This window comes from Chelonoidis abingdonii, chromosome 1, assembly GCF_003597395.2.
Source record: "Chelonoidis abingdonii isolate Lonesome George chromosome 1, CheloAbing_2.0, whole genome shotgun sequence".
In the NCBI taxonomy this organism is placed as follows: domain Eukaryota; kingdom Metazoa; phylum Chordata; order Testudines; family Testudinidae; genus Chelonoidis; species Chelonoidis abingdonii.
In genome coordinates this window covers 3,798,737-3,815,632 of record NC_133769.1, presented here as the reverse complement: position 1 = coordinate 3,815,632, position 16,896 = coordinate 3,798,737, and the positions used below count along the sequence as shown (strand labels likewise).

Genomic DNA, 16,896 nt, shown 5'->3' with positions numbered 1-16,896 from the left:
GGGTGTTGATTATTAATTAGATTAGCGAGTTTTGACAGAAACATTCACCACTATGTAATTGCTATATAATGTCGTGTATGTTGTTAGTTACTTTGAGTCGAGACTTCTGTTCTTGGTTGAAGGTTGGAGCTCCGCTGTCTTTGCGCTGGAATGATATTTAGATCTTAACAGTGTGGCTTTTGAATGGCTTAGGCAGTTGTACTCAGACTGAGGCTCAGGAGACTCCCTGTCGAGTTCTCTCTAAGCAGTCTTCCTGCAGACTCTTTTGCAGATGGTGATATTTTAAACGTGGTGTGATGTAATTATTAACCTTAATGGGCATTGGCTTACCCACTTTTTTCACCTGAGATCCAAATTGAGTTGAACCAACTGTGCAGTAGTGTGCACTAACATGGTCAGTCCATTTGCTGTGAGAATGTATTGTGGTTTGACTGCTAAGGGTGATATAGGTTATTTAGGGGCTGTCATCCACAGTTAAACTCGATGCAATTAACTTCAAAATAAAATAATGTTGCATAAAAATGAATCTGTGATTAATGCTTACTTTATAAGGACAATAGGATAGCCGAGATTTTGTTCCAGAACATTGAATAAAATTTAATGTTTTTCTAAATTTCAATATATTGTATTCTGTGTGTAACTAAGTCAAAAGTGTCTATTTTTGGATTAGTCAAATATTTTGCACGTGGAATAAATGGATATGAAAAGAAATAGTATTTTACAATTTACCTGCATACAAGTTACTGTAGTCAATCTCTGTCGTGAAGTGCATGTTGTCAAAGAGGTGGTGGGGTATCCCAACAAGAAACCAGGGCGGGGCTATGTTTTTAAAAACCTGGTGTGGTAGCTCTGCTGTCTCCTTGTTTGGTAATCCACTCGCGCAAGGTGGATTGTGCTACGCCGAAACGTTTCGTGGGCTGGCCCCCAGCTCCTGCAACTAGCTGCATGCAGTCAGATGCCTCTCCGACGAAATCCCGGCAGATAACCCAACAGACTCCGTAAGCTCAGTGAGGTCACGTCTCCTAGGTTTATGGCTGGCTCTCAGGACACAATGCAGTTCCTGGTAGGTTGCTTAGCCTAAGGCTCACGGGCATTCACTACGAGAAAGTGCTCTTGGCAAGATTGGACTTGCTCAATCGTAGTGGCGGGGGACTTTTCCACTGTCCCCCTGACCGGAGCAAAGGAGGCACGCGCGTCCGAGATACATTCTTTATACACCTCAAGTACAAACAATTATCAATCACTGCTCTGACGTATTGAGGTGATTCCTCTACGTAGCACAGGACAACTCTCTACGTTAGGCAAGGCCGCCTCTCACCTTGTTCATATGTTTGGTAATGCGTACAAATGAGAGCAACTAGTATACCATATATCCCTTTATGGCCCTAAGTCGATTGGAAGGGATGGGGTCAAGCCTAGTCTGTTCCTTGTTATCTGTGTGGAATGTGCAAGTATGTGAATGTTCTGATCTCTAGTGTTCAGTACCTTTTAGGTACGTATCTTCTTGCAGCATCAGCCCTTTCCTTGCCAGCTTCTGTGAGCAGGGCCTGCCTCTGGCTCACAGCTTCACTTTGCTTTATGTTAGCAAAGTCTTGACTATTACTTTAGTTCAGGCCTCAGGCCTCATACTGGGCCTTTATCAGAGCCTTCACTTACTACAGTGCAACTTACAAATGTAGATTTTTTTGTTGTTGTTACATAACTGCACTCAGAAATAAAACCATGTAAAATTTTAAGAGCCCACAAGTCCACCCAGTCCTTCTTGGTCAATCAATCGCTAAGACAAACAAGTTTGTTTACATTTACAGGAGATAATGCTGCTCTCTTCCTATTTATAATGTCACCAAAAAGTGGGAACAAGCATTTGCATGGCAGTTCTGTAGCCGGCATTGCAAAGTATTTACATGCCAGATATGCTAAACATTTGTATGCCCCTTCATGCTTTGGCCACTATATATATTCACAGTACTGTGGTTATTTTGGATAATGTTGATCGCTAATTTGACCCTTGAACCACTGTGTTCTTAGTATCACTGGTCTAAAGCCTTCTCCTTTTGCTCTGCTAATAAATATGGAACTTCATTAATTTGTAAAATATTCTGAGATACACAGCACATCCCTGTACAAAGTACAGTAAAACCAAATATGGTTCTGCGTGTTGTGTGTAGGAAAAGGTCCATGCAATTGTTCTTGGGAGCTGCAGAAAGAACTCACAACCACATCAGACTTTTGAAATAAAAAGATTGCAGTTTTAAACCTTCCAAAACTGTCTAAGCAGGTGTATGATTCAGTACCTAATAAAACTGCCTTTAAAGAGTTGAGTATAAAATAGTTTGGGGGTTAATTCCACCCCCCTCCCCCAGTGAGATATGAAAATATTCACAGGTCTATGCTAATGGCTGTGCTAACTGAACAACTGGAATTGATAATGAATGCAGTAGAGTTGGCAGCCGTTCTGTTACGTAAATGGTTTTGTTTTTTGTTTATTTAAAAAAATTTAGTCCTTGTATGATGATAGACCTGGGTAGTACACTGAGAAAATTAATTGAGTTTTTTTATTATCATGTTGTAGTTAATTTCATGGGGAGCATCAGGATTATATGGAACATGTTAAATCGCACTTAACAGTCTTCATTGCACCTTATAGACTGTGTTTATTCTCTCTTGGGCTTACTGTGTTTGCCTCATCCTATCTATTTGTGTTTTAAGTCTCAGTCCATTGCATATTCAGCCTCTGTTCTGTTCAATTTTTCACCCAATTTTTGTGCAGAAAACTGGGTTTTAAAATAGTCAAAGAGTTTTCTTTTGACACTTTACAGGATTTGTGGGTGACAGTGGTGTTTGATTACTGAAATGCAGATAATACAGATTTGATACAGCTAATTAGCCCATGGCTGTATGTGCTATTGGCTCAGAACATCTCCCAACAGAATTCTCACCTCACCTTGGCTACTCCTCTTTTGAGGGCCTCACAAAGACCCAACTTTCCAGTATGTGAATAATGCTGCTGCCCGTCTTTCTGCATTTACAAAGACGGGCCACACACCGTACTAAAACACCCCATTCACTTGAAGATCTGTTTTGCCATTGCCTTGGTTGTTAATAAAATCTTCCATGAACTTGCTTTTGCAGCCTTCACAGACAGTGTGTCCTCTCCAGTCTGCTCCCTTTGCTTTGCTTTCACCAGCCAACTCTCTGCACTTGGATGCAGTTTTGCATCTGTGGGTGCCAGGGCTCCGTCTGTAAACTGGCATCTAGAAAGTGCTTTCCACTGACCTTTGCTAATTGCAAATGTCAACGTAAAACTTGCTTTCTCTTTGCTTGTAGCCTTGGCTTCTCTTTCTGTCTTATTAATTCTGGAATTAAAATTTAACTCTCCAAAACATTTTTGGATATCTAGTATGAAAGATTCTGCACAAAATAAAGTTAGCAACATATGAGTACTGGCTGCAGTAATAAATAACCTAAATGAATTGGTGCCATCCATCATGCTGAAAGGCAATGATAAGTTGGGAGCAAATCTTGTTCCTAATGCAAGCTCCAAGTAATGTGATGCTGGAGATCTTCACAGGGGTTTGAAGAGGAGAATTCCACCACCTGTTCTTCCATTTTATCACCATTAACAATTTCCTTAAAAACACAGGACCAGATCATCAGGTAATGTAAATCAGTGTAGCTGCATCTAGTACAGTGGAATTTTACTGTCGTATTCTGGGGTGCAATCGAGACCAGTGAGGGTTTGTGTCCCTTGTCTCCTCTGTAACCTGAAGTGCTTCAAAGGGCTCTGCTGCTGTGGTTCTGTTGTCTGGATGCTTCCAGACGCCATATAAACCTTGTACTGAGTGTCTGTGGGTTAAGCAGCTCTGACTCAGCAATTCTGATTCCAGCAGCCTGCTTTTTACCTCCAAGCTACACTTGTGGCAAGATGAGCCAAACACACTCGCAGTCCTTAATTTCCCCCAAACCATGTGCTCTGCTATGTCCAGCTCTCTCCTGGACCATTGGGAGAGCTTTAAGCTTTGTTTTTTCCTTTAAAAATACAATATCCACTCCAGTTAATGTGGTAAGCTGTTGAACATTCACTTAAAACAAACACAGCACTGGGTGGTTTAGATTAAAAATAAAACAAGTTTCTTAACAAAAGGAGAGAGGATTCTAAATGAGTTCTAGCATAAAGATTAGAGTTAGAAATGGTTACAAGCAGATAAAAGTGAAACTTTCAAGAGGCCAAGACTTAACAAACAAGCAGGCAGGATCTCCCACCAAATGCAGTGTGCTTGGTTCCTTTGTCATCTTAGGTGAAAGATAGCTTGGGGTTCTCTCTTGTTATAGTCCAGTAAACCTTTGAAATAGATTCTTCTGAAGATTACACCCCTAAAGTAAAGTTAATTCTAGGGGTGAAGAAGGCCACATGGAATCTTCTGGTGAAGTAAGTTCTACACTGTTCCGCCCTCCCCACTGGTGTTTGCTAAAATGCAAATTGATCTGTTACCTGCAGCCTCCTCCCCCTGCTGTCTTGATTGTTCTATTTACCTTCTATTTAATTTGCATTTCCATTGTCTTTTAGTGTACTTTGGCAATCCCTTCCTGGTGACTGAATCACATTCCTTTGTCTAGCATGGAGTAACTTTAGCGCCCCCCGCCCCATGTTCCCACGGTAGATACATAATTCCCATATGTAATTTTGAATTCGTCCTCCGTACATATACCACACAATAATATTAATGATCATTATGTTATTACCTATCTGTTGATATCTTACATGACACCTTTTAGATACAGGTTACTTTAATTACAGGTTAATATAAGGTGATAAGTAACAGTCAACATGGATTTGTCAAGAACAAATGATGTCAAACCAACCTGATAGCTTTCTTTGACAGAGTAACAAGCCTTGTGGATGGGGAGACGCGGTAGATGTGGTATATCTTGATTTTAGTAAGGCTTTTGATACTGTCTCGCATGACCTTCTCATAAAGAAACTAGGGAAATACAACCTAGATGTAGCTACTATAAGGTGAGTGCATAACTGATTGGAAAACCTTCTCAGAGTGTAGTTACTAGTGGTTCACAGTCAAGCTGGAAGGACATATTGAATGGGGTCTCTCAGGGATCAGTTCTGGATCCGGTTTTGTTCAATATCTTCGTCGATGATTTAGACAACAGCATAGTACACTTATAAAGTTTGCAGATGATACCAAGCTGGGAGGGGTTTGGAGGACAGGATTAAAATTCAAAATGATCTGCACAAACTGGAGAAATGGTCTGAAATAAATAGGATGAAGTTCAATAAGGACAAAGGCAAAGTGCTCCACTTAGGAACAAATAAACAATTGCACCCACACAAAATGGAAAATGACTGCTTAGGAAGGAGAACTGCAAAAGGATTCTGGGTTTCATAGTGGATGACAAGCTAAATATAAGTCAACGCATGTAACACTGTGCAAAAAAAAAAAAAAAAAAAAGCAAACATTCTGGCTCTGTTAGCAGATTTGTAAGCAAGACATGAGAAGCAATTCTTTTTTTTACTTCGTGATTAAGGCCTCAAACTGGAGTAATTGTGTCCAGTTTCTGGGCATCACATTCGGAAGATAGTGGACAAATTGGAGAAAGTCGGAGGAGAGTAACAAAAAGGATTAAAGTGTCTAGAAAAATGAACCTATGAGCCCTTGCAGTGGATGCGTAGGGTTCACACCTCCATCACATATACCAGATGTACTCAAGCTGGGGATCTGACTCATTAAAAACCTACTGTTTGGAAGGGCAGGGTATGCGAGAGAGAACCACCAGAATCAGGCATGAAGCGAACAGGAAAGAGGAGCCTCTGTAACACAGCATCCTTAAGCCACACACAACATCCCCCCGATAATGTTTTTCAAGTTTCGATGGAAATGACAATTAAAGGAGTTGTACAGTAATTAATACAGTAAAACCTCAGATTACAGAAGAGGCATTTTCAAGGAAATGGAGGTTGTTACGTAACTCTGAAATGTTCATAGCTTCTGAAACAAACATTGTATAGCTTCTTTCAAAAAGCTCGACGCACGGAAATATGACTTAATACAGCTTTGAAACTTTATATGAGATGAAAAGTGGCTTTTTAGCCATCTGAATTTAAATGAAAATAAGCGCACAGAAACAGTTTCCTCTTACTTGTCATTCTCTTTTAACATTCTCTTTTTTAGTTGTTTAGTTTACATCAGTACTGTACTTGGTTTTTTTTTGTTGGGTTGGTTGATTTTTTGGTCCTGTGCAGCCTATTGTCGAACTTCAATTCCAAATGAGGTGTGTGCATTGACCGGTCAGTCGTATCTCGTGTTCGTAACTTCTTATGTTCTCTTGAACTTCTGTGAGTGCCTTCATCATGGGATTCAGAGCTAATGAAGCCTGCTATCAAGATTCATAGTGTATGAGGCCAGACAGAACCAATGTGATTATTTGCCTATAATTTTAAGTTATGGATGGGAACAAAACTTCTTTGAATTAATTCCTGTTTGAACTGGAACATGCTTTTTAGAAAAAATGTCCAATCTTAACTTAAAAATTTTCAGCAATGGAGAATCCATCACAGCACTTGGTAAGTGTTTACAATGGTTAATTACCCTCACTGTTAAAAATGGACACCTTATTTCTAGTTTAAACCTATTCAAATTCATCTTCCAGCCATTGGATCTTGTTACACCTTTGTCTGGTAGATTGAAAAGCCTTCTATTATAAAATTTTTGTTCCACATGTAGGTACTTATAGGCTATGATCAGATCATCCCTTAACACTCTCTATGGACACCCACACTAGACATAGTATTCCAGCAATGATCACACCAGTGCCAAATGCAAACCTCTCTGCTCCTGTTCAGCATTCCCATGTTTATATATCCGAGGAACGCATTAGCACTTTGGCCAAAGCATTGCACTAGGAATTCATTTTCAGCTGCTATCCACCATGACCGCCACGTCTTTTTCAGAGGTACAGTTTCCCAGGATAGAGGACCCCATCCTGTAAATATAGTCTTCATGCTTTCTTAGTAGATGTAGGACTTCATATTTGTCTATATTGAAATGCACATTGTTTGCTTGTGCCCAGTTTACCAAGTGATCTAGTATCAGTGAACCATCCTCTTCATTATTTACCATCCCTATAAAACCCAGAATTTTATGGGAGCTGGTTACCTTAGTGATCACTTTGTTCTTGTGATACATTACTGCAGCTGAAGTCAGCAGCAACGCTTCAGCTGGAGCTCTCTCAGTATAAATGAGAGAGCGAGCTGCTGGCTGCTCTGTTTTGGAACTCACGCCCTCACTTTGTCTGCTGGTGCCCAACTTATTACTCTTCTGGGCACATTGCAAAGCCCATCTTGTCCCCCTCTTTAAGTCTGTTGAGGTAGTTATGGGTGGAGATATATTTACAGTCTGTTGGCTTACGTTGTGATTTTGAATTGAGGACATAGGTGCCCAGAGCCCTGGATATTTTAAAGACTGAAAGTAGTACTGGTAATTAATGAACTTAGCCTGGCAGCATCCTTTGGGATAGACAAGTATTATTACTGCTGTTTTTACACATGAGGAAAATTCAACCCAGTGAAGGGAGTTGCACGTTCTTAAGAAAAATCTGTGGCACATCCAGGAATAAAATCCAGGTCTCCTGAGTCCTAGTCCTGTGCGATAATCCATGAGACTGTTCTTCCTCTGCACGAGATAGGAAGTGCCAACAGTGTGTTCAGCACATGTTGGACATACAGACAAGTATGGTTCTTGTCCCAAGGACATTGCAATTTGGTTCAAACACACTGTATGTCGAGAGCTGTTAAAAGATCAGTGGTAAATGGTCTGTGGTGATGTGACCATATGCATTTTGTGAGGGTTAAATAAAATCCCCAAAATATAAACATGCTTATATTTATAAAAGATTCTTTAGTTTGTATAAATCGTCTTTTCCAAAGCTGCAAAACATCTGTACAGTAGATCATTTAGCGCAAGAACTGCTTTGTTCTCTCCTTGTGCAGATTGGTTTGTTTGACATTGATGTGAGTATAATACACGGATCATAGAATTTGACTGTTGAGCAGGAAGTCAAAAGTCCTTTTAATAGATGAATGGGATGTTGCAAACTTTATTGTCACTCATAAATCTTGCTATATGTGCATGTGAGTAATGTCTAACGAGTTTTTTGATTGATGGGCTAGCAACTGTTAATCAAATGTTATAGGAACAAATCCTGAAATCCTTACTTCATCCTGTGGTGAAACTCCTATTCAATTTGGTAGGCAGAACAATGTGGTTTTATTGATTTTAAAGTTTAAACTGGCTGAGGCTTTTATAAGTACATGCCCAGGCTAATAATTTTTGACACTGAAATATGGAGTTTATTAAGGCCTTGTGTTGTGAGGATTGCAGGGGGGCAGAATTGTTGGAGATGTTGGGGTCGAAGAGATGTAGAAGACATTGAGATGGATAAAGACAAGCTGAGAAGTATGTAGGGTACAATTGGCCTACGGAAGTAATACAGCAGGATGGTATTGAGGCAAATAACTGAGTAAGATTTTTTTTAAAAAAAAAAAAGACATTTTCGTTCATGTAAATAAGATCTGCTTTGTTAAAAATTACAAGAGCTTCAGCTGATCCCCTGCTGGGGACAGGAAGTAATTTCCCCCATTATGCTGTGTTTTACAGTTGGTCAGTTACATTTAAAGATAGCTTTTAAGAACTTGGTCTCCTGCTGGAGTCAGGACACTGAACCACATGGAGCAGTGGTCTGATCCAGTGTGGTTTCTCCTATGTGCATGTTGGTATAATGTATCTGTTTTTCAATATCCATACATAGCGAGAGCCAGCCCTTTTCTTCCATTGAACTAACCAAAAGCGAAAGGAACAGTCATATATAAAAAGCTCATGTTACCTGTCTCTAGGTTCTGGTGACATCACAGCCACCCATGTTATTTCCCCTTATGGTTTGTGGTAGTCTTCAAACCTCTTTTAAGACTGTATAACCGTAGTGCCGTACGTTTTGGTGTTTGTCTGATGATCTTGTAGCAAGACTAGTTCTTTGTGGTTCTAGTTTAACTCTCTGCTGACATATTGTAATACTTGAGTAAAATACTGCATGATTCACTTCAGATATCCTACTCATGTTAGCTCTAGATTTAGGATAGTTTCAAAATGGGGGCCCATTATGAGTACGTTCTGTCCATGAAATGAGCAAAAATGCCAAGCTTTTTTTTCTGGAAAAGATTTTAAATGAGCGTTTGTTATTTTCAAGGTTATGAATTCAAGTAAGCAAAGCAAACACCTAACCAGAGAATACAGAGCAGCACTGGTACATTACTGGGAACCACCCCCCCTCTCCCCACAATAATCGTAGTGTAGTGATTATTTTTTATATGGCAAGAATCATGCTTGTATTTTAAAACCTTCTCTCGGATGAAGTTTTAATTGAGATATTTTGGGAATTGAAATCAAGTTACCTTTATTTAATTGTGTTGTATCTTTTTAGAGCAATTCTCAATTGTTTCTAATTAGTAGCATGATATCATTTGCCTAGATATTATTTCTTAGATATTACTTCTTAGTAATTTGTTTAAATATAGACAGCACAGTCCTGATGTATTCCTCTCATTACACTCAACACTTTGATTGGGTTTGGCTGGCTCATAATAGAATGGAATGTGGAATGCGTTATCCATAGCTCCAAGATGCTTAAAGCTTCTTGAGTATATTCAGGGAGTTTAATTTCTTGACAAAAGTAAGATTATTGTTTTGTTTTTGTTTTCTTAAACTACATTAGCTTCCTTTATCTCTCCAGAGGCAGCACAGCTAAAAGTGAATGAGCTGGAGTGTAATCCTGTTTTTTTCATAATGAACAGAATTAATTACTAAATAATAGTTCCTGGGCCAATCAGTTAGTTCTTTACTGCTCCGCTGAAGCTATTGGGGTTGCACAGATTTCACCGAGGGTGTTGTTTGCCCTGGAGAACCTTTATCATTGATGATGGGCTAGAAGAAAACTTAGCTCGACTGAAAGATCCTAAATTGCGTGTGCTTGGCTGGTAGCAAGGGAGGGGAAATACATATTCTTATTTGAATAGAAAGTACATTTGATCTGGTAATCACAGAGAGACAATCATGCCATATTTTTTCAAAAATTGGACCCTTATTTTAAGTCGTATGCAACAATCCATGTCTCCCAAGTCCCAGAGAAGTGTACCAACCACTGGACCATCCTTCTTCTTTCTCTAATTCAAGTATTTTACAGGCTCTGCTGGGAAAGCCTGAGGCTTCACAGCAAGTAAGTGGCATAGGCAGGATGAAAATTGAGAGGTTCTTTGCTATTAGATAGGCTTGTGTGCACACTCTCCTCTTGTATTTGTGTCCATCCCTGTAGTATCTAAGTATGTACACTTGTGCTCAGTCCACTAGACCATAAAGCCTCTCTCCCTGTAATCAGCTTGAATTGAGTTGGTGATTCAACTATATGAATTAACAGCACTTCTAAATCTCTCCTGTTAAATATATCCATTTAAATATTCCAGGTGTGTGGTACGTATATTTAAATGGATATAATGGTGTAGTTTATGCCCTAAATTTGAGATTTTTTTTTAAAAAAAGAAACATGTCTTCCAAAAACCAATCTGAAAACAAATAATTTAATCATGCACTGTATTTCAGCAGAATTGGTATTTTGTGTTTTGGGGGGAGGTAGTGTGGCTACAGAAAATTCAAACACAGCAGCAGTAGAACCAAACACTGGAAATAATAAACAGAAGGGGAGTCTAATTCCTTCATTTTAACATATTTTAAAGCCTTATCTACACTGTGAAATTTGTAACCACCTCTCCATCACTGCTGAACAAGTTCAGCTTCAGTGGTGTCAGCAATGTTGTGAGGCCTTGTATAGATGGGCCGTCGCTAGTGTTTTAAGCACCGTGACATGGAACTTTGGTAATGATAGGTCTGTAAACACCAGCTGCCAAACTACAGTAGGGTTCTCAATGTTGCTAACATCAGTGGAGTTGTACCAGTGTTGACAGCATCTGAAAAACTTAGCAAAATTTCTGGAATGTAGACAGTGCTTTTATGGTGGTCTTAAATTGGGTGACTGACTTAGGAGCTAAGATTCATTGAAAATCAATAGGGCTTAGGCTCATAAATCACTTAGGCACTTTTGAAAATTTTACCATTTGTCATTTTTTAGTTTAGCAGTGTCCTGTTAGGACACTTAGGATTTGTGAATAAACTTGCATCGCTGTTCTATTTCAAATGTTGCATTCCTCTTCTCCCTGCTCTCAGATGCTGCTGACAGAATACTTGGATATGAAGAACACTCGGACTGCTTCAGAACCATCAGCCCAGCTTAGCTATGCAAGCTCTGGGAGAGAATTTGCTGCTTTCTTTGCAAAGAAGAAACCTCAAAGGCCTAAAAACCCTCTGTTCAAGTAAGTGTTGTTATGATGCCGGAATAGTACCTAGCATTGAGGTTGTCTCTGGAGCATCAAGTATTGTGCACTTCTAGCAGTTAATAACATTTTCAGACACTTCAGATGGAAATGAACTATCAAAGCTGGAGCTTGTCTGTCATCCGAGAGCCGTATGCTGATTCTTCTCCACTGTTTATATTATAGTAGTGTCCAAAGGCTTCACTCAGGAATGGGGCCCCCTTGTGCTAGGTTTTATCCAACATGTAGTAAGACATCATGCCTGCCCTGATGTGCTTACAGTCAAAGTAAAGCACAAAAGCGCACAAGTGAGAGCAGAAATGAAAGGGCTGCATAGGGAAAAGGAGAACAGGACAAACAAGATCATTGTGTAAAGAGTAGGTGGTTAATCATATCACGTTTTTAAGGAAAAATTTTGAGTGAAATTGGAGTTGAAAGTGTGGAGTAGAATGAAGCAGGTGGGAGGGGAATATAGAATAAGAGTGAGGGGGGAATGGGAGTTGGATGTGAGAGAGGAAGAAAATGTGGGGAAGCAATTTGACTTCCAGGGAGAGGGAGGTTGGGGGTGTGTGGGGAGTAATGCAAATAGAAGAAGAAGATTGGCCTTGTCGTTAAGGCACTGGGTCAGGAGGGTACTTGTGTTTCATTCCCATCTCTGTCACCAGTTTCCTGCTCTAGTCTCTAACTTCTTGCTGCCTCATTTCACCAGCTGTAAAATGGGAATCTTAATTCTTCCTTTCTCCTCACCCCTTTTTTTGCCTTGTCTATTTAGACTGTAAGCCCTGAGGGACTCAGATCGTCTTTCATTATGTATTTGTATGGGGCTTAACATAAAGGAGACCCGATCTCAGCTGGGGCTTTTGGGCGCTGTTGTAGTACAGATACATAATAATAATGAGGAGGAACTTCAGGCAGAGAGGAGGAACAGCAGGTTAGCAGAGAAGGAAAATGTAAAGTCCAAATTTAACAAAGCCAGTCAATCTGTTGCTCTGAGGAAACTGGAAGGAAATGACTGTGAGTGTAGGCCTGTCCGGCTGGGGTTGGAGGTGGGGTGCTCCTGGCTAGGTTGGCTCAGCATGTGGAAATGGGAAGAATACAGGATCTTGATATTCCTGGATGGCTTGCACTAACTTTGTCAGTTGGACAGGTTGGGAGAAGATGTATCGTGATTAACACTCTCCTGCACTGCTGAAGCAGCTGTTTGGTGGTGGTGGGGAGGTATTGGGTGCTGGGCCTCTTTCCAGCCCTCCCTAAAGCTTATTTAATCATTAAAAACCAGCCAGTGGTCTCCTTATTCTTTTTTTTTCAAACCACTAATACAAATAATAACTATGATGTTATCTAAACCTTAACTATAGCAGACCCTGGCAGCCTCTTATAAGTTTTTATTGTCTGTGCTCTGGTAAGGCCTAAAGGGAAAATGAGAAATCAGGGCTCCTTGTGCAAGGCACAATACACACAAACAGTGAAAAGATGATCCCAGCCCCAGAGAGACTATAGATCATTAAACATAATCCCCTGGTATCAAAGGCTTTCACTTTTCAAAGAATTCTGTGGTTGATCCAGTGGGTGGCTCTAGGTTTACATCAGCAACATTTCTCTCTCTCGAGATTCTCTGTCTACTCCTGTCTACTCTGCCAGAACTTCCCTTTGGATTTAATTCCGTTGTTAAGCTGACTTAAACATGTGCTTTGGAGCACCACAGGACTGCTCTCCTTTCTCCATTGCTTAGCATGCAAATTCTGAGGTGGTGTCAGCCCCTCTCATTCTGAGGAGTGAGGAGGATGAATTCATATGCTCTGTTTCACCCACGACACTCTAAGCCTGTGTACTCATTTCTGTTAGCTGAAAATGAAGTTAAGGATAATTGGTTAACGTGATGGTGCCTAACTTCATAAGAATAGCCATCTTTTACCACTCAGGCTCTTGTCACTAAGTCACTGCTAGCACCTTAGTAACAGTGGTGCTTATCAGGATCTCTTATTCTGTTATCTGTGTCCTGTCAGCTGTCACTACATCCATGGAAATCTCTCTGTTGAAATGGAATTTCTCTATCTGCTGAGGGATGCACATGTTTGATAAAGTCATATTCTTGTTATCTGTTCCATCTTCAGTGTTTTTCTCTCTGGACAGAGAGGCTCTCGTCCTTGTATTTCCATTACCTGCTTCCAATTTAGAGAAGCCATCCACTTGTCATAAAAATCTCTGCGTTTAGAGTCCCGACTTTGGAAATCACTTGAACAGGAGATGGAGCCTTGCTCTCATACATGGATAGAGCTGTATGATGTGTGAGCAGTTGGTATAGCTCCTTGGAAGCTAATTTTGTAGATACTGGGTAGAGGGAGTGTGATCTAATAGCACCAGTGGAAATCAGAATGTCTGGGTTCTGTTCTTGAGATTTTGAGACTGACTTGGTGTCATTTAATTGTTCTGTGCCTCAATTTTCCCATCGCTGAAGTGAGTGTAATACCCACATAACAGGGCTGTTGCGTAGCTTACTTGATGAATACTTGGAAAGAACTTTGAGCTCTTCAGATGAAAGGCCCTACATAAATTCAGATGATAATTTATACTACATAGGCCCTAGTCAGTCATGGTTCCATACACAGTGTCCATACTGTGAAGAGCTGTCAATCTCATCAAGCAAAAACGATACCCATGGTGTGTGGGAAAGGGATGGATGTATAAGCAAAGCGGTGATGGGTCCACCACTTGTTAAGCTCATGTTTTGGGGTTTTTTAACACATGTGACTATATATTTGTTTTATTTATATTATAAAAGCATAATTTTAGAGGCTTTTTTGTTGGAATCACTTGGGGTTGAAGTGGGGGAAAGGAAAGGATTGCATGAGTAAGAGAAGGAAGTGGAAACTGGAGGCAGGGAGCAGAGAGGGGAAAGGATAGAGAGGAGGGGTGGTGAGAAGTCAAGTGAGGCAGGGGAAGTGTAAAGTTAGATAGCAGTAGGAGAGGGATGTGCTGTAGGGGGTCTCACAACAAATGACAGTACAGCAGCTGAGAGGAAGAATCCAGTCTCCAGGTCTTAGAGCAGAGTGAATGATAATGCTAGGAGCTATAAGGCTTGCTGCTGACATGCCCCGTCAGAGAAGACTTCTGAGCTTGGAGCCTTGGTGGGTTTCTCTGTGTCTGGTGGGAGACTGGAAGGTTCTTTCACTTCCTGTCCCCTAAGCTCTATCTAGTACTGGCTGCTTTGAGGAAAGACTTTCAGTGGAGATTTCCATTGTTAGCTCCCTATGGGCACCTCCTGGCTGCTTCTGAGGCAACACGTCATAAATAATTGAATAGTTTGTTACTCCTACCTTTCCAGGGGAGCATTGAGTTTAATCACTGGCTGCAGCACTTCCTTGTTAAGAGCTGAGGTGTGTGCTTAGTGTGTGGGTTTGGTTTTGTGGATTCTACCTGTTTCCTGGGCCTTCTCTGTTTGGAAAGCGCCTCGCTGTCGGAGTTAATGGAATTAAGTAACAAATAATTTCTTATTTAATCTAACACAGTATCTCAATCTTTGTGGCTACAGAAAAGTCACCGTGAGTTGTGTGACTGACTGCATGCTTTTTATTGCAGGTTTGAATCGTCCTCCCATGCTATTAGCATGAGTGCCTATTTGCGTGAGCAGAGGAGGGAGCTCTACAGCAGGAGTGGAGAACTTCAAGGTGAGAAGCTTGACAGCTCGTTAATTTGGTTGATTGCTTTGCCAAATATCTGCAGACCCTGCCTGGATGGCTCAGAACCGTTGTTAGCTCCTCTCTAGCAAACCATATGCAGGGTCATAGTCTAAGGCCATGTCTACACTAGCGCTTATGTCAGCAAAACTTGTTGCTCAGGAGTGTGGAACCCCTCCCCCTGCTCCAGCAGCATAGATTTTGCTGGCATAAGCCCTCATGTGCGCAACGCTGTACTGATGCTCTCCTGCCAACATAGCTACTGCTGCTTATTGAGCTGGTTTTATTATGTCGACTGGAGAATGCTTTCATGTTGGCTAATGCAGCTACATGAGCACTCTTACAGCGGAGCAGCTGTAAGCTTGTAAGTATAGACATGGCCTAAGACTCTGTAAACTTGGCCAGCTCATATCCTCTATTTGTTTACTCTAGGTAGGAAGGCAAACACTAACATATTTTCTTTTTTCCCTTTCTAGCCCCACATTCTATAGGTGTGAGTTTAAAAAGAAACTCATAAAACAATGACTTAAAAGAAAAAGAAAATCTCACTCTAAATGATGCTTTCTGAAGATTGAAGCTGATGTTTGTTTCCTTACCTCAAATTTATTTCTGCACTGGCACATGCACATGTAATATCCCTGACTGGGTCATCTCCAGGGACTGAAGTCTGCATCTGAAAGCATGAGCCTCTATTGCTTGAGCTAAAAGACCTTTTTTTGCCATTGAGGCAGTAACAGGCACACAAGTCTCTTTACCTGATCCAACCACTAGACGGGGACAAAGAACCACAGCGTATTAATGTGGGTTACATGTTTTTTGAAAAGGTAGATTTGGAAGGCTGAGCTGTTGCCATTAGTTTATGTTGCTCGTGAGAGATGGGGTGTGTATGCTGCAATATAGTGTGTGTGTGTGTGTGTGTGTACACACACCTCTTCCCCGATATAATGGTGTCCTCAGGAGCCAAAAAATCTTAACCGTGTTATAGGTGAAACCGTGTTATATTGAACTTGCCTTAATCTGCCAGAGTGCGCAGCTCTGCCCCACCGGAGCACTGCTTTACCGCGTTATATCTGAATTAGTGTTATATCAGGTCGCGTTATATTGGGGTAGAGATGTGTATATATATAGTGCATCTCTCCTCTGAACATTGAACAACTATAAATTTCTCTTCCTGACAGCCTTATCCATAAGGGATAACTTTTTTCAGCAGCAGGGGAGAGTGAGATATTAGGTAAAATCTTCATAGTAATATGTATAAAAAAGACCAGATTGGTTCTATATAATCTGGTTTAGTCTCTTACAGCATTCATATTGCCCTAATGCACATGCATTATGGGATCTCTGTTGAAGTCATTGTTGTCCAGATAGCAGTGATGGGCAGAGGCAGAATTGTACCCTGAAATCCTATTCACAAGAATTTTGTGGTGATTTTAACAGATGCTAGATATTTACAGCTGAGGTATCAGGTGATTTGTAGTTCTAGTGCTCTCTCCAGTGACTTACATCCATCCTCCAGCCAGAAGTTGACCCTTACATAGAATGCAAAAAGAATGATTTGTATTTGTGGCACCTTAGAGACTAACAAATTTTATTTGGGCATAAGCTTTCGTGGGCTAAAACCCACTTCATCAGAAGCATGCAATGGTAAACACAGTAGAAAGATATGTACACAGAGAACATGAGAAAATGGATGTGCCATACTAACTCTAACGAGACTAATCAATTAAGGTGGGCTATTATCAGCAGGAGAAAGGAAAAAAAAAATGAAAAACTTTTGCAGTGATAATCAGG

General features: G+C 40.6%; 1 protein-coding gene across 3 annotated transcripts in view; it reads left to right on the top strand.

The window, feature by feature from the left end:
• EXOC4 (exocyst complex component 4) overlaps nucleotides 1–16,896 on the top strand; it is a 634,239-nt gene that overhangs the window by 145,672 nt on the left and 471,671 nt on the right. For all 3 annotated transcript variants that reach the window (XM_075063737.1, XM_075063746.1, XM_075063741.1), the window contains exons 8-9: nucleotides 11,283–11,428; nucleotides 15,008–15,096. In XM_075063737.1, the coding sequence (XP_074919838.1) occupies nucleotides 11,283–11,428; nucleotides 15,008–15,096 (235 nt within the window). The remainder of the gene's footprint in view (nucleotides 1–11,282; nucleotides 11,429–15,007; nucleotides 15,097–16,896) is intronic.